Source organism: Panthera leo, chromosome D4 (genome assembly GCF_018350215.1).
Source record: "Panthera leo isolate Ple1 chromosome D4, P.leo_Ple1_pat1.1, whole genome shotgun sequence".
Lineage (NCBI taxonomy): Eukaryota > Metazoa > Chordata > Mammalia > Carnivora > Felidae > Panthera > Panthera leo.
In genome coordinates, this window is record NC_056691.1 from 25,708,841 (window position 1) to 25,730,954 (window position 22,114).

General features: G+C 42.9%; 1 protein-coding gene across 3 annotated transcripts in view; it reads left to right on the top strand.

Annotated features, from left to right (window-relative positions):
* Nucleotides 1–22,114, top strand: part of NTRK2 (neurotrophic receptor tyrosine kinase 2) — a 331,708-nt gene that overhangs the window by 39,551 nt on the left and 270,043 nt on the right. For all 3 annotated transcript variants that reach the window (XM_042912832.1, XM_042912833.1, XM_042912834.1), the window contains exons 6-8: nt 9,096–9,232; nt 9,740–9,872; nt 12,339–12,644. In XM_042912832.1, the coding sequence (XP_042768766.1) occupies nt 9,096–9,232; nt 9,740–9,872; nt 12,339–12,644 (576 nt within the window). The remainder of the gene's footprint in view (nt 1–9,095; nt 9,233–9,739; nt 9,873–12,338; nt 12,645–22,114) is intronic.

Sequence of the window (22,114 nt, forward strand, 5' to 3'; positions counted from 1 at the left end):
TTCTCTGGTGACCTTCCTGCGCTCATTGCTTCCATTTGGGAGTGGCTCCAACTCTTACTGGATGCTGTGTCCACAGTGAGAGCGTAGCGACAGGATATGTCGCATCTACTCAGTTTTCTTAACCAGTGGCCCCCGTGGCTCAGCTGAAGTGGGGCTCCACTCTGTCCTGCCATCTGCCCCTTGAGTCTTGGGTCAGCCTAGAGCTTCCCTATTGGCTTTTGTGAAGCAAATACTTACGTGTCCCTTTGAGGCTGTGTTGATTTTCTTTAACCCCACTTTCTCACTTTCTCTTGTTCAGGAGTTTTTCATCGTGTTCTGGTTTCTTATTCACTAACACTGGAATTTTATAAGTTATTTTAAAAAAATTTTTTTTTAATGTTTATTTATTTTTGAGACAGAGAGAGACAGAGCATGAACAGGGGAGGGGCAGAGAGAGAGGGAGACACAGAATCTGAAACAGGCTCCAGGCTCTGAGCCGTCAGCACAGAGCTCGACGCGGTGCTTGAACCCACGGACTGTGAGATCATGACCTGAGCCGAAGTCGGACGCTTAACCGACCAAGCCACCCAGGCGCCCCATGGAATTTTAAAAAGTTTTGCAAAATATCTAGAGATTTGAGATCAGAATGGGAAGCTCCGGTTGGGGGCTTAGTCATATGTTGCTTTTCTTCATCATGGTTTCCTAGTTTGGGCTCTTTAAAGAGAAGTTAGATTGAGCAGTAGATTGACACTAGGCTGTTGGATTTAAATTGTTTCTGAAAGTCCATACTACAGGAATCAGAAAATAAGCTACTATCTTTAAGTTATATAGATGTCTTATTTAAAGCTTGGATTTGTGGTCGGTTGGCTCATCTTTCAGGTCTTGCCCTTTGCAGACTTTTAAAATATATCTATTGTGTTTAATTACATCACAGTTTCATAGAGTTCAGCTTCACTTTTTTTTGTATGAAACTGTTAACTAAGTCCAAGAGTAATTCATAAGAGTATTGTATGGTCTTGTGTGTTTGTTTCATCATTCTAAACCAATGATTCCCAATAACTATGACTATTCCATTAATTTGCAACTGGTAACATTTTAATTTCAATAAGAAAGACCTACCGAGATTTTATTCATTCATAAGGTGGGCTTTCTTTAAAAACTTTCCCTTTTACTATTTCACCATCTAAGTATTGTATTAACAAACGCTCTACATTTTTAAAGCAAAAAATACACCCTCTGTGGTGTCTAATGTATCCATTGAACATAATAGGCATTTGATAAATGTTTGCTGAATTCATCAATTAATAAATGCATGAGCCACACATGTTCTATTAATGATCGGGCTGGACCAAATTTTTATATAATGGTATGGATATTTCAGTTAAGAGAACTTAAGCATTTGTGTTATTCTAGCTGAATTATTCCATATTTTAGTATTTTGTAGTTCCCTTTGAAATTTCTGTCATCATCTCATTGTGAAAGTATCTCCCTTTCCTTCTTCTTAGTGATTAACTGAGCTTAGTAGGTGGGGCTGGGAAGTTTAATGGCCCTGTTACCATTAGCAGCATGGTCAAAATGTCTCACAGTATTGCTCTAACAGCCCCTCCTGCCGTGAACTACTGTAAATTTATTCATGCTGGGAAACATGTTGTGGTCTGTTCCTCCACTAGGTCCTTTTTAACCTTAGAAAAACTTTATTAATTGCAGCAACAATTTAACTTTATTAAAGGCAACAAAACACATGCATCTCAAGTCTCCACATTAATAAGAAAAAAAAAAAAAAGGGTCACCACGCACACCGGTTCTGGAGACAGAGATAGAATCACACAAATTTTGTAGAAGGAATATTATTTTGTCCAGTCACTGTGCTGACTTAATAGAAGACCATCCCTGCTACTTTGTCAGTTGATCTTCAACAGTTAGTTTTGCAATGCAGTCTTTTCAATCATTTCCCCTCAGTAAGTGGGATTATTAAAGAACAGTATACTTTATGCTTTGATTATGATTTAAATCTCTGGAAGAGAGTTTCTTCAGGAAGTGTTAGCAGTGGATGGGATGCTCTAAGTAGATGGCAAATATGTTTAAGAAGGGCAATAGTCCTCTGGGTCATATCAAAACAATCCCTCCATCCATTTTACTAGGAGCTAGTTACCACAGAACATGCTAGTCCCACAGTGACTATAAGGTGGTAATTCACTTGATGGTTGGACTGCAGTTGACTGTATTAAACCCCCTTAATGGTCCCTTGGATTGAAATCAGTCCTGCCTTTGGTTTCCTTGTTACGTATAACGACGATTTCAATTTTCCCAACTTTTTCGACCTTGAAGCTTTCAATGTAGAGATTCCTTAAGACGCATCAACAGAATACTATTTATGATGGTAAAAGTCAATTCACAGGTACCTGGAGAAGAAGGCTGGTTCCTTGAGGTAAATTGGTTTTACTTAACCAATAAGATTTACTTTTGGTTATTGCCCTGTGGTTTGTAGCATACGTCTGTTAAGCATATTCCTTCCTACAGAGTCCTTCATTGTTTTAAACCAGGAAAATAGACTGATAGCAATTCTGCTTTGTTAGATGATGGGAGATGAAAAGGAAATGCGATGTCAATACTCTGGAAGTTATATTGGTATAACACATTATTTTCTTACCATCTTAGCTGGATAGATTTTTTTTTCTGAAAAGCATATAAAAAGTCTAGTTTATTACTTTGCTTTACTTTTACTTGGGATCAGGTTCTGTCTACTAAAATAAAGGCAACCACACAGTGGATTGTTGTTTTCCTTTATCTTTTTAGGATGGAAAATAAAGCTGTTTTTTTTTTTTTTTTTTTTTCTGTCAGCTGCTGACACAGTTTTTGTGTTTAGAAGTTTCCTGGTTGCTGACTCTGTAATGACACAGCTCACAAGCATAGAAGCACCATTTCCATTTTGGGCCTGGAAAGTCACTTTGCTAATTTTCTGTCATTTTTGTAACTGGGTGTAAAGCAGCCACTTCTAAATAGGTCAGGCTCATTCTGGCTTCATTCCTGGTAGTGAAATCTATATGCTTAAGAGAGAGATTGGAAGATATGCCAACAGGAGAGAAAGTGAGAGGAGAGGAGACACTAGACAAAATCATAATTTCCTTGAATATTTCATGCATGGAATGATGACCCAACACAGAATGAACAGAGCTCAGGAGGACTAAAACAAGATGAGAAAGAACGTAATCCCTAACTTCAGGTGGCTGTTGAAAAATGAAACCCAAATCTGACCTATGTCACTTACTGCAAAGTTGAGTTAATGATTCAAAATGATTAGAGGTCAGTTTGCCTCACTTATTAGGAAGTGAGACCCTACTTATTTGTTTCTTATTTTTTTTAGTGAGAGGTCACCTGCATTTATTCTTACCTAATATTTTATTAATAGTGAGCATTTTCTTATTCATTAGGAATGGTGACAGAGGACTGGAGGGAATTTGCATACTTTATTTTTATTTATTTATTTATTTTAATGTTTATTTATTGTTGAGAGCAAGCGTGAGTGGGAGAGGGGCAGAGAGAGAGGGGGACGGAGGATCTGAAGCAGGCTCTGCGCTGACAGCTTCGCACAGCAGTGAATGCTATGTGGGGCTCGAACTCATGAGCCATGAGATCATGACCTGAGCTGAAATCTGACGCTCTACCAACTGAGCCACCCAGGTGCCCCGAGAATCTGCATACTTTCAATTAGTGATCCTAGGAGCTGTAGTCAACACTCTGGAAGTGTGTGCTAATGCAAGGACACAGAGGCATGGGAGAGCCCATTGAAGGAGGCTGTGTGTGTTGGTTAAGGCCATGGAGACAGATGAGGGTCAAGGCCAGCTCCCACTCATTAGCTATTTAGTTATGATACTTGATAAGCTTTAACTTCATTTGGAAATGGGGATACTAATGACTCCTGCTTTCAAGAGTTTTTAGGATGCCAAATAAGGTAATGTGGAAAATATTACAGATGAGGTCTAGCACACATTAAGTACTCAGTAAACATTAGCTGTTAAAGTTATTACGATCATCAATATGAACATTTAGCCTTCAATATATTTTACATCTAATATTTAAATATGCGTATCTCTTATATTTTGTGAAATTGCTGCAAATAAAAGTAAGAAAGCCACAACGAGATCCCACAGAGAAGTGGTTAACTCAAAAAAGCTGGGGAATATAAGATCAGTGGAAGTGAAATGATTCCTTTAGAGCAGGACTTCTGAGAGATTTTAATGTGTGATGGGCATAGTGAACGTTCAGAGTTACAAAACAATACAGAGTTACAGTAGGCTCTTATTTTTTTTTAAATCTTAGATATTCCACACCTCCCTCTTTAGCCCCCCACAGAACATCTCAAGGAGTCTGAATTCCACAGAACACATTCTGGGGAAAGTTCCATGGATGAGATGATTGCTCGGGCCCCTGCCAAATTTAAGAATAATAGTTGTAGACACAAAAACCTAGTGAGCAATTGTCCAGCCAACATCTATCATCTAAACAAACCCTTGCTACTCCAAGTGTAGTCTGTGGAACAGAGAGTTTGCTAGAAATGTAGACTTTCAAGGCCCCAACCTAGACCTACCAGAACAAAGCAGTGATTTTTTTTTTTAATGTTTTTATTTATTTTTGAGACAGGAAGAGACAGAACATGAGCAGGGGAGGGGCAGAGAGAGAAGGAGACACAGAATCTGAAGCCAGGCTCCAGGCTCTGAGCTGTCAGCACAGAGCCCGGCGCGGGGCTCGAACTCAAGAACCGTGAGATCGTGACGCAAGCTGAAGTCAGATACTTAACCAACTGAGCCACCCAGGCGCCCCAAAAGAAGCAATGATTTCAATGAGATCTGCTGGTCATTTCACATACGCATTACAGTTTGGGAGGCCCCAGTCTCAAGAAAGTCAGCCTTTCCACCGTGCGGTTGGTGACTTTCTGCCGAGGTCTGAAGGCCGGTGTGTCCTTTCTGAACACATCCGCATCAAGAGACGTGGACACGGAGGTGGCTGTCGGGCTGGGCAGATGGTCATTTCTGATCTCCAGTCAGGTTTCTCCGAGTGCAAGAGGAAGACACGTCTGCAGCTTCAATCAGGATCCCATGACAGTAGTGCTAGAAGCTGTTGGAAGCTTCGCTGAGCTTTGCTCTGTGCTTGTGCCGATTTCAAATCTTATTAAGCCAGGAAGTAGTGCCTGGCAAATGGTTTATCCTGCCTTGGCTGTTCATGCATCCCAATTCATTTTTATTGTGCTAATTAAGCCTCAAGTGATATTTCAAGTACAGATTGTTTTTTCCATTATTGAATCTTTGGCCAGCATATTAATGCTTTAGAATTAACGTGAGTCAGATGCTTACTCATTTGTGGAAGACTTTACATTTAAAAGATCTAGACTTGGCCAATTTTGCACAGATTCCTTTGGAGACTGCTATGACAGGGTGATACAATTTCTCTATAAATAAAGGAGACTCATTCTTCCTTCACAAATAGACACGTAATTATTTTTTAAATGAACTAAATTCTCAGGTTATGGATACATATTGGTATTTATGTTCTGTGTTAAAATGGATGTACTCAGTCTGTGAAGGAAGTACAGTGTAGTGGTGAAGATCTTGAACTTTGGGTTCATATCCCAGGTCTACAGGTACTTGGGCAATTTTGGAAGATGTATTTGACTTTTCCAGAACTCATATTCTTCATTAAGCAGATGAGGACAAATCCTTAACTCCATGATTCCTTGTAATGATTAAATAAAACAATCATTTAAAGTACTAGAGGGGCGCCTGGGTGGCCCAGTCGGTTGAGCATCAGACTCTTGATTTCAGTTCAGGTCATGATCTCACTGTCATCAGATCAAGCCCCGCGTTGGGCTCTATGCTGACAGCACAGAGCCTGCTTGAGATTCTCTCCCTCTTTCTCTGCCCCTCCCCCCTCAAAATAAATAAATTAATATTAAAAAATACAGTACTAGAAAAGAGTTTCTGGTTCAGTGAATGCCCAATAAATACTACTACTATTATTGTAATTAAACATTTTTAGAATTGTTAATCATATAAATTTAGGCTTAACCAAAAAAAAAACAAACTAAATTAAATTTTTTAGGAGAAATTAAGATTATGGCACAGCATTCTCTACTGAGAATCTCTATTTTAACCTTTTTTTTTTTTTTTTTTCTGCTCAGGATTTCCAAACTATTACATGCATTTGTAAAAGATAGGAAATTCATGTCATAGGTTTGTATTCAAGGTGCCAAAAGGGATGCCTCCAGGCTCTCTTGGTGGAGTCTGGCTGGTGGAAGAGGTCATACCTTGAGGACAGGCAGCAGGGCAGGCCCTGGCTCTGTGATCCCTCCAGAATCAATAGATAAATCTCGAAGTCCAAGAACATGGGAGAGGAATCAACAAGGCCCGGAAGGGTGCAAGCTGGAAAGCAGATGGATGAATAGAAACTGAAGTAAATGCTGAGAATGCTGATTACCGGGTTGGCAGCAGCAAAGGCTTGGGGACACTTGGTTTGGGATGCAGAGCTGGTACAAGGCTCAGAAAGAAGCAGGAATGCAGGGAGAACCAAACACAGGAGAGTGCTTCAAGTTCCTTGTAGAGCAGTTAAAGCCATTGTCATTCCATATGTTCCAACTGGCTGCACCCCTCCCTCCACAGCAGAAAACTGGAGGTTTATTCTCCCTCTTTTTAGTGTTTATTTTTGAGAGAGAGAGAGAGAGAGGGAGACACAGAATCTGAAGCAGGCTGCAGGCTCTGAGCTGTGGGCACAGAGCATGATGCGGGGCTTGAACTCATGAACTGCAAGGTCATAACTTGAGCTGAAGTTGAAAGCTTAACCAACTGAGCCACCCAGGTGCCCTGGGAAGTTTATTCGCTAAAGAGGATCAAACAAAGATTATCAGGAACTCCAGAAAGGGTTGAGGCTGTGAGAGCCATAGAGAAAATGATGGATTTACATACTGAATATTGGTATTTCCATCCTTCTTCCTCTTCCGGGCAGGACACTGGTAGAGCATTATCTGAATAATGTGACCAGACCTTGTCCCAAAGTGATCTAATGATACTAAGGTCAGGTGGTATCCAGTTTAAGAAGGCCACTAATACTACTCTACAATGAAGCTGGCAGTTAAATGCACAATGCGTCTCGTACCTTGTTCTTAAAGATGTGTGAATGGCCAACAATACCCACTGTTTGAGAAAAGCTTATAATCAGAGAGACAAATACCAAACAAACAGATACAAAAAAAAAAAAGTTGCAAGAAACAGTGTTGATGCGGAGAGAAGAAAAATTCAAAAGGTTATTGACGTCTCAAAGAGATCAGGAGATACCGCACCCATGAAACAAAGACAGGGTGCCATAAAAATAGAAGACCATTCAGGAACAAAAGAAGAGCCTCAGAAGTTAAGAGTACGACAGAGATTGAAAACCTCGGAGTATGAAACTCAGAGTATTAGGGGCCTTTTTGAAACCCTGTGAAAAATACAACATCGCTGTCTATTGGTTGCTGATAGGAAAGGTCCTGAAGAGGTCACGCAGGCCACTGACAGCCGGATCTTGTTGGGAAGTCCCTTGCCAGGGGTGGGAACACCCTGAGACCTACCCTATATAAACCTTGCTCCAGTCCGGTTTCAGTAATAAAGAATAATGGCTTTGTCAGTGGGGATGGCATCGTAGGCGAGGGGTGTATGGCAGTTTTGTGAAGATAGTGGGTCAAATAGGGCAATTCAACGGCTCTTGAAGATGAATTGCCTTTTCTGACCTCTGGGTTACTCCTGAGTTAATGATGTGTCATAGGTCCTTGGGACACAGCTGTCTGGCTGAACGCAGTCCCAAGCAGAGTTTCTGATACCAAGTGTGGGACTAGCTTGACAGGCAGGACGTGACATATCGTTACACTCGCTGGGACGCGCCTTCATGCAGAAAATACTATGAGTCCCATGTGGTTGAAAGCAGTGTAAACACCCACTAGGTGCGATAGTTTAATGAAGTGATAATGGCACCAATAAAGAAAAGCTAGCTTTTGAAATGTGAAGGTATAGATCCACATGACTTGTTTTTTTATCATATCGTGAAGTTTACAATAACCAGTTTTTCTCATGATATTTGGCTATGACTTCTATAGCTTCGGAACATTCTAATACTGTGATGGTCAGGCTTCGTGTCTGAAGAATGCTTTAAAACTATCTTTTTTTTCCCCCATAATCTGTTTCAAAATTGAGGTCTGGTAGTGAGGTTATGTTTATGAGTTACTTAATGTAAAAAATTGGTTTATCCAAAAAACATAGATGTCTTACACCCTTTTGTTTTTGACTATAAAAAACTGGGTTATTGGGGTGCCTGGTGGCTCAGTCAAAGTGTCCAGCTCTTGATTTCGGCTCAGGTCATGATCTCACGGTTCCTGGGATTAAGTCCCTCATCGGGCTCTGGACTGACAGTGTGGAGCCTACTTGGAATTCTCTCTCTCTGCCCCTTCCCCCCACCTTGTGCTTGCTCTCTCTCTTTTCTCTCTCTCTCTCAAAAAATAAACATTAAAAAAAAAACTAGATTGGCAACTGTAGAACAGTGAAAGAGGAGAAGACATAGTTTTATAAAGTAGTTTTTTTTAAAGTAAAAAGTTACTTTGCAGTAATAACATTTTTTTAAGTTTTTATTGATTTGAGAGAGAGAGAGTGAATGCGTGCATGCATGTGAGTGTGAGCAGGGGAGGGGCAGAGAATGAGAGAGAGAGAGAGAGAGAGAGAGAGAGAGAGAATCCCAAACAGGCTCCATATTGTCAGCATGGAGCCCAATGTGGGGCTCGAACCCACAAACTGTGGGATCATGACCTGAGCTGAAACCAAGAGTCAGACGCCAACTGACCAAGCCACCCAGGTGCTCCTACAATAGTATTTTTAAGAAATGTGCAAAATTTGTTTACCTCATCTTATTACCTCATATGTTTGGTTCACATTAAATTTGTAAAGCTTACCAACCTGGCACTTTTTCAGATCACCATAAATCAGTCTCAGAAAGTAAATAATTACCAGTTCTAAAGCATGAAGAGTTTTCAATTTGTTGCTATTTTGATAATGCATCGGACTATTTATATGTATCTCCATTTACTTTTTCTTGTTCCGCAGGTTTGCCATCAGCAAATTTGGCCGCACCTAACCTCACTGTGGAGGAGGGAAGGTCTATCACATTATCTTGCAGTGTTTCAGGCGATCCAGTTCCGAACTTGTACTGGGATGTCGGTAATCTGGTTTCCAAGCATATGGTAAGGCTTTTGTTTGGCTCTGTGTTCAGAGAGAGATGAGAGTGTCTCAGAACTTGAGATTGTATTAATCTAGCGATGATCGTTTAATATTTTATAGGGCCAGAAAGAGAAATTTACACTGTTTTTGATGTACATTTACTTGCTATTTATTCTTTTAGTTAACAAAGACTAGTGCAGGCTTGCATTTTCGTTGTGTATACCTACTAGATTAGAGTCTCTGTGTCTCTGGTGAGCTTCTTGCGACCCTGTGAGCAAGGTGAGGGGCGCTCCTTGGGCTCTTTTCCCTTGGAGAAAGGTAGGTAAGAATTCAAAGATTAAATCAGCATTGCGCATTAAACCATTGTAATCTAGAGAAGTAGAATAGCTCCTGATTGGTTCCTTTGCCTGGCCCCAAACCTTTTCTAATGGTATAGATTTCTTTCTTTCGTTAGGGGGAGACACTCCAAATCTTTTCACTTTGGCATCAGTTGTGATAAAGATTATTTTTGTCTGTTAATTCATTTGTAGAATGAAACGAGCCACACACAGGGCTCCTTAAGGATAACTAACATTTCATCTGATGACAGTGGAAAGCAGATCTCCTGTGTGGCAGAAAATCTTGTAGGAGAAGACCAAGATTCTGTCAACCTCACTGTACATTGTACGTAATCAGACCGGCCTATGTTTTTAATTGCAAACAATCGCGGACACACCTGCATTTGTCGTTGGGCACTCTGGGTGCTGCTGAAGTGTGTGAAAAAAAAGTGTGTGCTGTGTTCTGTGTGCAGTTTTTAAAGAGATATCAGCCTCTGTCACATGTTCTGTTTCTTCTCATCCCTCTTACTCGTGCATGTCTTTCTTTTAAGCTCCTTTTTTGATCTTAAACTTGTCCTCTTGTGCCTTCCCCCCTTCCCCCCCCCCAACCTTTTTTTTGGATAGAACATATTTTGAACTGGTTATCGTTCTCTTGTTAATAAGTTTTAGCTTAATTTCTGCCAAACCAGTTCCTAAAATTGTTTTCTCCATAAAAGCCATATGAAGATTTAAAGTTATACCACCTAAAGTATCAGGCTGGCTGTTCACAAACACCCAATTGTGCCGTCGATGCAATAAAACCTCATTAGTTTGACATCAGGTTTCTGTGGGAAGGTTGGTGGTGTCCTGCTTAAGTTATTGAAAATTGTTATTACCCACAGAACATTTTTATTATTGTTTTAAATTTCTGTATACATTGAAACTAAGATACAGGACACTAATCCTTCTTCAGCATACGTGTGTTATTTCCCAGTGTTGTAAACAACACAACACATAGCTTCACATTCCAGATTGTGGCGTTTAAGGCGAACATGTATTTGGTACAAATCACATATACTTTGCACATTGTTCCAAATTCTGAGCTGGCGTGGTATAAATTAATGAGGCGTTACTGTATTTGGGTCAGGGTTTGGATGAGAGAAACACGAGTGTGCACGTGTGTGTGTATGAATACACATTATACACGCGTAGACACATGGTACCGATACACTGGCTAAGGTTTACCCGTGGCGCACGTTCAGTGTGTGATTGTCGGAGTGCATGATTATGGTCACCAACTGTAAGTCCTTTGTCACTGTCAGTACTACCTCTGTGCCTAGTAGGTACTGGACTCATAATTTCTCATCATTTCGACCCACCCAGAAGCCTGAAATCAATGCTATCCCCAAACATATGCAACCAGCTTCCAACTTTATGTCCTTAAATCAACACCTCACCAAAAGCTCATTTGAGCATGGTGGAAGGAATATGTGGGCCCTGGGCTTGGGGGCCTGGGCTGGTGGGAGGAAGGTAAGTGTTGCCCCTACCCCACTGGGGTCCTTGTATTTGTAACACATAATTACAAATAAGGATGCTCAAATTCAAAGTCCTCTCAGTTAATATCTGTGGTGTTCACCATGGTCTGAAGAATTGACCTTATCTATCACAATCTAGGTAAAGAATAGAAGGAATAAATGGTGAATAATTTTAATAACTGAGATAGGCTTGGTAGTGAGCCTGGTCAAAGTGTATTTGTTAGCAAGTTGTGACTTTTCTCCCTCTTTGTGTGATGAACATGTACAACTGGGAAGCAAAGCAAGGACGGAAGGGCGGCTGGGTTAGGTGTCAGGAGACCCAGATCCTTGTTCCAGATCCGTCTCACTCCCTAAAACTGACCAAGTCATTTACCCTCGCTGGGCTTGGGTTTCCTCACCTGAAAAATGATGCTCTTAGGGCTCTGGAGGTATTTTCTAGTCCTTAATTGTATCATTATCAAAGTCAGACCACAATAAAATAAACAATTATGGGGGATTTTAAATACCCTCACTCAGGATAAGTACTCCGTTTAAAAATGCTACTTGAATGGTTGTTTCCCCAAAGCGTGAAGTGCTTTATTTTTCAAGTTAAAGTGGTCTCTAGGTTGTTTGTCTAGGTTTGGACAGAACCCCAGACATTTTAAAAGGATCAAAACATTGACTTCTGAAATCCTAGCAAAAGTGCAGCGTACTGTCATGAAATGTGATACTTTTAAAGAGCGTTTGCTATTGGCAATCAGTGAAAAGTACCAGCGGATCATACTTTATAATAATCAATCAGCATTGGCAGCAGCAGTCCCCGCCTTGGTCAATTTGCTCCGTTTTAGATAAGCTGTGTGAGATCCGTGCTGCAGGCAAGATTTCCAAAGTCGTTTCATTATTTGTGTTGTTGAGTGAAGTATTGCAGAAACAGTGGCCCTCAGCTTCCTGGTGATGAATCTACGTAATATCAAAGCATATGTATTAGAAACCAAAGTTGACTTCCAGTGAACCCTTTCTGCTGTCAGAAATCTCTGCGATCTGTTTGGAGCTGGTTCTCACACTGCGAAATTTGAAAAACGACTATGGTTCCTGGGTCTTAAGTATGAGGAAAAGAGTCTCTTTGAAGCTGTCTGTAGGGAGTTTGATCAGCCTTGATGGTGATTCGAAATATTGATGGATTCCAGAGTCGCTGGTCCTGTATTTTCTTAAACCAAACAGTTCGTTGAATAAGATCCCCCCGCTGATGACGCAGATATCTGGAGATGGGGAGAATTCTGAGCTTTCTGATGCTATTAACTTTCTCTTTTTCAATTTAGTTGCTCCAACTATCACATTTCTCGAATCTCCAACCTCAGACCACCACTGGTGCATTCCATTCACTGTGAAAGGCAACCCCAAACCAGCTCTTCAGTGGTTCTATAACGGGGCGATACTGAATGAGTCCAAGTACATCTGTACTAAAATCCATGTTACCAATCACACGGAGTACCATGGCTGCCTCCAGCTGGATAATCCTACTCACATGAACAATGGGGACTACAAGTTAGTAGCCAAGAACGAGTATGGGAAGGATGAGAAACAGATTTCTGCTCACTTCATGGGCTGGCCTGGAATCGTAGATGGTGAGTACCTGATGCTTTTGCATCCGGGGAGAGGATAGGGTATATCACTCAACTATTGACAAAATCATGCCTTCAACAAACCTCCTGCAAACCCAGGGGCTGAAAACACCATTATTTAGTCTTGCTTATGGGTCAGCTGGGGTTTTGTTCCATATGCCTTTTTTCTGGGGTGCAGGTGAAGAAATGGCAGCCACACAGGAGGTCTGCTTCCGAGTGGCAAGTGCCGATGGCAGGAGGGCAACTAGAAATAGGCAAAGCTTCTCAAGGCCCAGCTTCCGCAGTGGCACGTGGTCTCTTCAGGCTATATGCCCCTGGCCAAAGGAAGCCATAGGGCCACAGCCAAGTCCAGGGGCAGGGACTCATACTCCCAGGGAAGTGATGGGGCGGGGGGAATGAATCATTTTGGACAGTAGTCTGTTATGCACATTATTTTTATCTCAAGTGTTCAGTGACATTTTGTACCCATCATGGCAAAACTCATGTAAGATGTACGTAGGTGAACCGTGTTTGGTTGGCTCATGAACTACTGAAGATGTATTTTCTAGCCCCTTCCCCGCTTGGAATTCAGAATCCTGCCCTCTCACCGTGGACGAGAAACCAGTTTCTTAGAATGTTTTGCCTACCTGGGCTGAGTGGTGTCATTCATTTATCAGATCCTGAATTGTTTTTCTAGGAGGTAATAGTTCCCATCTGACCAATGGTTTGGGATGCCGGCAGGAAAATTGCAATGTGAGCCCCAGCAACAGCAGGGACAATTGCCGTGCATTCATCTGCTTCTGATGCTGTTGTCCGGTGGAGTATTCTTACTTGTTGGGTCTTGTTGCCCAGATACTGGATGATACTGTGGAGGCAGAGGCCTGTTTGGACATTGGGACCTGTACATGAGTAGAATTCGCTGTAATAATTCTCAGTTCGTGAGGGCCACACAAAGATGGCTTGGCAGTGGGAAGGGAAGACGGCAGTGTGGCGGCCCGTGGGGCAGGGGCTGAGTGGGCAGCATGTGCTTGTGGGACCCAGAGGGCAGTCCCACGGACAGAGATGATGCATACGGAGCCCCCTTCAGCAAGTAGTGAGAATGTAGTTAGTGCCCATTACATAATAAGTCTGTCATTACACTGGTGTGTATTAAATAGCTTTTTAAGTGCACAAACTTCCTTAGCATGTTCAAAATGTTATTTGAATTATGTGAGTTTGATTTACAAACAGCCTTTCAGGAACACATAAAACAAGCTGTGTTTGGATGCCTTACCCAGACACCCCTGGCAGTTGTCTTTTCCATTAAATCTTCCTCTTAATTGAGAGTTGAGCTGCTTGGCTACATTTGCTGTAGTAAATCTCTAGATTACTCTCTTTCTTCCTGTGTGTTTCGGGGAATATAGCCTTATCGTTAAATCCAGGGATTCTGCTTGGGGACCCTTGCTTTATGTTTGTTTTTCAATAAACATTTTATTGATGAGTCATTTTCGATGTACAGAAAAGTTGCAAAGACAATACGGAGTCTTTGGACACCTCTCACCCAGTTGTTACTGTCGTGAACATCTCTCATTACCGTGGTATGTTTGTCAAAAGTAAGAAACCGACGTTGGCACATTACTATTCACTAACCTTCAGACTTGATTTGAATTTTGCCAGCAGCTGCCTTTTGAAACCGTTGGGAGGTGAACTTGATTCAGGGTGAGGGTCTGGCATTGGAAAGTTTTAGAAGTGGTTTGTGTGCTTTGATATATATGCTCAGTTCTTCCAGGGGGAAGCCAGTAACTTGTATTTAACATAGAGGTTTGATGTATTTTTCTTTGGAACATTTCTGTATGGTGCCAGTCTTTGGTAGAGCTTAACTCTTCTCATCCATGTGGCCTCCTTTTTATGGATCGCTTTTGTTAGTTTTAACTTCACTAATGATAGGAAAGAAGTGATTTCTGGTACAAGAATAACTTAGTGTCTCAAATACTCCCTTTAAAGGAAATAATCACTGATCAAAAATAAAAGTTGAGGTTAATTTTATAAAGATGTTTGTTCTCTCCTCCTTGTTTGTTTACTTGTTTTGGTCAAGTCTTTAAAATAGAGATATCTGCTTTTAGAAATGATTTTTTTCCTCTTTAAGTATTTACTCAAGGACCAGCTATCAGGGAGTAATAAATGAAATGGAAATAAAAGAGCCTTGGTCCAGGGTGATAGTGGATATAAATGGCCCTAGTGGGTCATAAACCAGTGTGACCAATTAGAGATTGACCTCACTTGGCTTGTGTGATAGAATCTTTGGTATTTATGAGATTTGGAACCATAGCATACAGATAATGGCCTTTTAAAGAATTGCTTCCTTTCCCTCTTACCCTCCTTTAAAACTAAAGAAAAATAAACAAATAACAAATCTATATATATTTCCCTGCCGGCCTAAAGTCTACAAGTTTAGGATGACAAGTCAAGTGTAGGTCTATATTCCTTCAGTATTTCAGTATTTCTGTTGTTGTCACATAGTAATTGGTAAGAAGTTTACTTTTTTACAACTCTTTTTTTTTTTTTTTTTTTTTTTTATGTTTATTTCTGGGACAGAGAGAGACAGCATGAGTGGGGGAGGGGCAGAGAGGGAGACACAGAATCCAAAGCAGGCTCTGAGCTGTCAGCACAGAGCCCGACGCGGGGCTCAAACTCACCAACCATGAGATCATGGCCTGAGCTGAAGTCGGTCGCCCAACCAACTGAGCCACTCAGGCGCCCCTTTACAACTCTTTTTGATAAGATGTTTCGGCTACAGTTTTTCTTTCTTTCTTTCTTTCTTTCTTTCTTTCTTTCTTTCTTTCTTTCTTTTTGGATGAGATGCTTTTCTCTTTCTTTTCTTTTTCCATTTTGTTTTTTGCATTGCAAGTTAACTGGCTTATGAGGAAGCTGGCAGCCTGGGATCAGTGAAGTAGGGTTACTCTTCCATATGCAGCCAGGAGAATTAAAATGGCAGCTCAGCTCAGAACTGGGACTTTTGTGGAGTAGTCACCTTGCAAAGGAATTCACTGTCTATTTACAGATAGAAAGTGAAGAGAGTTGAAAGAAATGAAAACAGAAATAAAAACAAAGAGGGGCACCTGGATGGCTCAGTCGGTTGAGCATCCAACTCTCAATACCGGCTCGGGTCATGATCTCACGGTCATGAGTTAGAGCCATGTCGGGCTCTGCGCTGACAGCACGGTGCCTGCTTGGAATTCTCTTCCTCCCTCTCTGCCCCTCTCCCACTCTCTCTCCCTCAAAATAAATAAATAAACTCAAAAAAAAAAAAAAAAAAAAGAGAGAGAGAGAGAAAGACAAAGAAAAAAAGTCCCTAAAGCAAAAAGTTGGTGAGCTTTTTGGTGAAGAATGTAGTTACAGCCCCGATGGCCTTTATTACCGCCTGCAATGGAAACCGTGGATGCGGTGGGAGACACTCTCCTGCTTTCTGCTTGGAGAAAGGATGGGCAGAGACCTGGAGCCAGCATCAGCCAGGTCAAGAGGGTGCCACCCGCAGGGTGTGAGGCCGTCGGTAAAGATCGCCCTACAGTGTCTCTCCAGAGTGACGGGACCTTGCAGACTCCGATACCAGACCCAACCAGGGTGCTAACGAGGAAGGACAGGTGTTCTCAGACCTTCGGGTATCAGCAGGGCCCCAGACACAAAGCCGGTGCCTTCCCATCTGTTCATCACTGGCAACCTGGCCAGTGACTGAGAAAGGGAGGAAAGACTTTCCCAAACTCCAGACACCAGATTGATCATTTTGGATCCCACGGTTAGAAGTGAACTCCACTCAGGTCAGTTTTGGGTTACGTTTAAAGCACAAAATTCAACTTGTAGTTTCCAAATGAAATTTAGGGAACGATAGCGTTTATCTTTTCCAGCACGCGAGGAACGCGGCTTATAACAATCAAACTAATTTTATTTCGTTTTTATTTTCCATTGTCCCTGGAACATTTATTTATTCACTAAGAATAATCTTTTCTGGCTCCTGAACACTAGGGCCCGGCTCCCTGTTGTGCATTAGAATCAGCTGGGGAGTTTTAATTGTGATTTCATTATTTAACACATTTCTAGGGTCCACCTCCAGTAATTCTGATTCAGTGGCTCCCGGATGAGGCTCAGGCTTTCACATTTTCTGTTTTTAAGATCCTCAGTGACTCCAGTGTGCAACCAAAGGTGAAAATGGTCTGGTGAGAGCCCTGACCCAAGTGAGATTTTTCTGCTCATTGTTGAGTAACAGACAATCCTTTGGTCACTTTAGATTGCAGGCAAAAATCTCAATTGAGAAATAGCATGTCCTATCTGAGTTAGAAGTCAAAACTCTGGACTTGAGTTAAGTCCAGTCCAGGCCAGCACGATGTGTGTGTGGCCAGGGGTGGGGGTGGGGTGGGGAGTGAGGGGGTGGGGAGGCGGGGATGGGGTGCGGGAGGGAGATTGCAGAGCTGGCTAAGCAGAATTCAGGCCCTCTGTTACCTGAGTGGAAGGGAGTGGGCACGGGGGACAGGTGGCAGGCAGGTGTGCTCAGGGCGTGTGTTCAGCGCTGATTCACAGACCTTCCTGGATCTTTTTGTGGGATCTTGGTGATTCCTGTCTCTGTGGGCCTCTCTCCAGGGAGTCCGTGACAGGAAGCAAACATGTCTCTATTCCAGCTGGTGGAAGCGTCTCCTTCCTCAGAACCCAGGAATGCAGCTTCGTGCTGCTGAGATCCCTCTGCTCCTCCAGGGGGCTGTTGTCAGGACAGACATTCTCTCACGCCACCTCTGTCTGGTCCATGGGGAGCCCTCGTGGTCCCTCGTCTTGACACCTCCGGCAGTAGAGGTTGAACGCAAATGCCACCTGCACCCTGCCTCCATTGGTTGCTTTCACCTTCTCTGGTAGGAGGCAGGTACTTGGCCTCAGAGCCTTCTGGCTGCAGGGAACCCGGTTTGGGTTCTCAGAGTGCTGTGGTGGAGGCCCCATGGCTATGTGGAAACTTCTGTGTAAGTCCTGAATGAGCACCTCTGTCTTCTTTGGGACCTCAAAAGTCTCAGTGTGAAGCAGAGGTTTCAAAGGACATGGGTCCAGCTTTCATTCATCTCCTTTGTGAGTTCTGCAGTGTTATTCTCTCTTTAGTGGGCACTGAGCAGGTAACTAACAACGTACCCATTCCTCACTTCGCTTTGTGTTTGTCCTCTGCGGCATTAGGGAGAAACTTTCTACCCAGAACCTCTTTTCTCTCAGCACTGCTTTGTCCTCCCTTACCCAGAGGCTCAGGCTTGCCCAGAGAAGACCTCAAGACTTTGGCACTTGACTACACGAACTTTCTAGACTTGGCGTTCTAAGGAGAAAACTAAGTCACAGTTTGGTTCCTGGAGAGGGTAGGAAAATGTAAGCTCCTTCTGGTGTCCAAGTTCCTTCCCCCTCAGAGGTATGCCATGGGGACAAGACGTCTCCTGCCCTCACCCCTAATGTTTATTGCGGTCACTGCCAGAGAGTACCCACCCCCCTCGGTGTTTGGGTATCTAGCTATTTTTTAGGTTTGCTTTATGTTTCATTGTAAAATGGCCATCCTCTATGCCCACTGAGGTCTTTTGACTTCAGCCAAACTTCTCATGGAGTTATAAATCAGGGCTTCTCAAACTTAAGTGAGCATACAGCTCTCCTGGAGATCCTGCTAAAACACAGATTATGATCTCATGAATTTGGGGAAGGGTCTCAGATTTTGTATTTCTGACCACCTCCCAGCTGATGCTGCAGGTCCCGGACCACACTTTGCCTAGTGAGGGGGGTTCCCTTCTGCCCTGCGGAACCTGGGGGAAACCACTGGAAGGACCGCATAGGCATCTGCCAAGAAGGCTGCACTGACTCCTTGTGGATATCGACGAGTAATAATGATAAAAATACAGAAGAGTTTGTGCACAGAGATGCACTCTAATTGGGTTTGGCAAAAGGTAGGATGAATTCAATGTGTTGGCTTCAGGAGGCTTAGGGAGACTGGATAAAGGAGAAACCTGGTGCGGCACTCATAGAGGGAACGCGGGACTCTCTGGGGAGTCTCCCAAAATTCTGCTGTATCCTAGTTAGCCGATAGGACAGAAATAAGACTTACCTAAGATGAAATTGATCCACTACATGGCTGTTCTTGGAAAAGCCTTCTCGGGAACACGAAGGTGTGCGTGGAGACTGGGTGAAGGTTAAAGTGGTGAGTGTGTCTTTTCAAGTAGAACCGTGACCAGAAATTAATGGCAGAGAGATCTCTTGTGAGTGTCACCAGGAAGAAATGTGGGGCCTTCGCCAGCGTCTTGGGATCAGCCGGCATGAGTTTCAAGAATTTTCAAGGTCGGCTATTTCCATCATCATGAACACGTTGATTGTTCAAGGGTAGATTCTTTTATCGAAATCTCCCCCGAGTGATTAATACTTTAGTCTTGGCACAAGCCTAGCCCGAGCACTGGGTGATAAAATACCCGTGCTCTAAAGCTTCCCATTCTTCAGGCAGTACATAAAGAGTGTCTCTGTGGCCCACTCATTCAGGAAGAATGTCACAGCTCAAGAATGCTCATTCACACAAGCAGTGGGAGTGAGTGACTTATGCTTCCTAATTCGGGAGCACTTGCCTCCTATGCACAGTGTGCGTCGGGAGCAAACTATAAATATTGGAAGATTTTTCCCCACAGCTTCTCATTCGTGCTGTTTTATCAAGAGATTCATGACGTCTGGATGAACTGGAGCTCTCTGCAGTACTTAGAGTTGCCCCCAAACTGGCAGATTTAGATTTGGTGTACTTGGGCCAAAGAATGTAGGGAGAGGAAATTTCTCTAAATGTTACACTTTAAGAAAATATAAAGCCCCCCCCACGACTCGCTCTCTGGCCCTTTGTCGGGACCCGTTTCTTGTCCTGGGAGCGGAAGGGAAGGAAAGTTTGACCTGCTTTTCTGTCTTAAATAACCGAGAAGACTATGGTTTGGCTATAGGCTCTTAATCGTGATAATTAAGATTTATACTTAAATAGTTCTTTAGGTCTCAAGAGTACTAACGTTAATTAATTATGCTTCCCAAAGCTCCTGACGGGTTGCCAGAGCCAATGCTGTTATCCTCTCCTGAGGTATGGAACATTCCTTTGTCACAGGAAAAGTGAAGAGACCCCCTGATGCTGCATAGCACGTTAGTGGTTCAGCCAAAAATGAAACCTGGACATCCGAACCCCTAGTGTGTTGGGGCCCTGCCGTTCAGAAAAGGAAGAGGAGAGGTATCTGGAAGTCAGAAGGAGGGACTTCCACGAGTTAGACAACACTGTTGACAAACCAAGGACGGGACAGTTGATTTGAAAAGAATGAATCATTTGCTATTTCTTTATCGTATGAAATTCTTTGAAATATTTTTCACGATCACACTAAGCAGAGTCTGAAAATAGATTTGAGAGAGAAGTCTCTCTTTTTTTTTAAGACATTAGAGAGAAACTGAACGCTGAAAGGAAGGAAACAGATGTGTCTCCTGGCCTCCATCATTACTTTCATCTTTGCAGTGGGATGGAAAGGGAAGCCTACCTGCCCTTCCACAATTTTTTTTTATCCTACATGTGTGCTTTTCCTTTAATAGTGGAGTCTTAACAGTTAAAAAGCCGTGGAGTTTCACTCATAAAGACTTACATGGAGTCAGAAGATTTACTCATGAGCTGTAACAGATTAGAAGATAGAAGCTCCAAAGCCCTCTCTTTAAAAGCAGTTTAGCATGGAGGATGGTGAGGGGCTTTGGTTTGATATTGTTGGGGAGAAAGTGACAGTATCATCCATGCTTAGAAACCTTTAACGTCCCTGAGGTCTGTCTTGTGGAGGTGCAGACATCACACGCGCCATCTGGAGCTCTGTCTGGAGTGCGTGTGGCCACAGGACAGTCCCCAGGGTTTTCACTGGGAGTGCTTCGGGCTGCACCTGTTAGTAGTGGTCCCCAAATCCTGACAACACGCCTTAGGTCAAGGGCCAAGCACAAATGAGTGTAGCGCCTGCCGACACTCCACAAACTCTTCAGCAAATGGACTCGGAACATGAGACAAGCAACCATTTGTGCCTGGCGTGCACCTTCTTTGGGCTGGGGAGTAGCTGCTGTTTCCACACTGGAGCCAGCCGGGGGGGGGGGGGGGGGGGCGGGGGCAGGGGTAGAAAGTGGGCCCGCTGCTTGTCTGGAATGGAGTGGGGCTGATGGAGTCCCTGAGTTTCCTTATTTATTTATTTATTTTTTCTGGAAATTCCCATATTTTATTCCGGTGGTTTTCAACATGAAGCTTTAGGGTTTAATGCCGCCTCCTGCTGCCTAAATCTGAGATTTCTTGCTTGACGAGCTACGGGGATGGCATTCAAGGAAGCAGAACTCTGCTCAGATGCCCCGTGTAAGCAAGCACATTACTCATTCACCAGTCATTCACTCTCTCTGGGCCAGCTTTTGTTTGCCTTTCCTCATCTACCTTTTAGTCCTGAATATCTCAAACAGGCATTTTTACCCTTATACATAATGATATATAATGAACATATTTAAGCCCCTTAGAAATTAGACTTAAACATGGCAGGATATTTTCCCAATATGACCATTGCCAGAAGTCTAAGAAGGAAGCGGTGACTTTGTCCCGTGTCTGCATTTAACATCATGTTAACAACTGCCCTACAATTGGAGTATAAACACGACAGGAGGTTAACTTGACTGAGAAGTTGCTAGAAGCAAAATTCTGTGTTTGATGAGCTGGGATTAGCTGGAGTGCCGTGACCCTTGTTTTTCATAAACTTTAGGTCTGTGTATCTTCCCAGGCACCGGCTTCTTAAACCTTTGTGCACAGAGACATTTCTTTATTGTAGCGAGTGGACCTTCATCAGACACAGTATGGTATGGTTGGCGGGGCGGCGGGGGGGAGGGGGAACACCTTATTGTTCCTCCCACATTGTCTTCCCGTGAGTTTTGTAATCTTGCGCTAAATTTGAGTATTCCTGACAATGAAAGGAAAGTGACAGTACTTCTCACACATCTCGAAAAAATGAAGTTAGGAAAATATAGTAGTCTTCTGACAGTGTACATGTGACCTAACGGTTTTGCTGGTGAACTTGGTAGGAAAGGCATCCACCAATATGAATTCTAAGTCTGGAAAAAGATCAGTTTTCCAGGTTATGGGCTAACTTGTTTACTTTTGAGCCCATCCCAGATCCTTTTTCTATACCTGATATCTGCTGCCTTGACTTGATCTGATGTTCTGGATGTTCCTGGGGGCCTTGTGTGAGTAATAGGGGGGTTCCCTTTCTCTGACAAGGCTGATTACACCTGTGTATCAGTCACAGTCCCTGCAGCCCTTCCAATGTGTGGTCTAGATAAATCTGACTCTGAATCCTCAGTCTTTTTACTTTCTTACGGGATTGCATGTGTAAAGGAAGGTGGTCTCTGTGGGGTCCCTGAGAACCTGAGGACAAATCGGGGTGACTGACTACTCCTAGTTTTTACACCAAAAGTCCTTTGTCTGGGGAAAGCCCCCATTC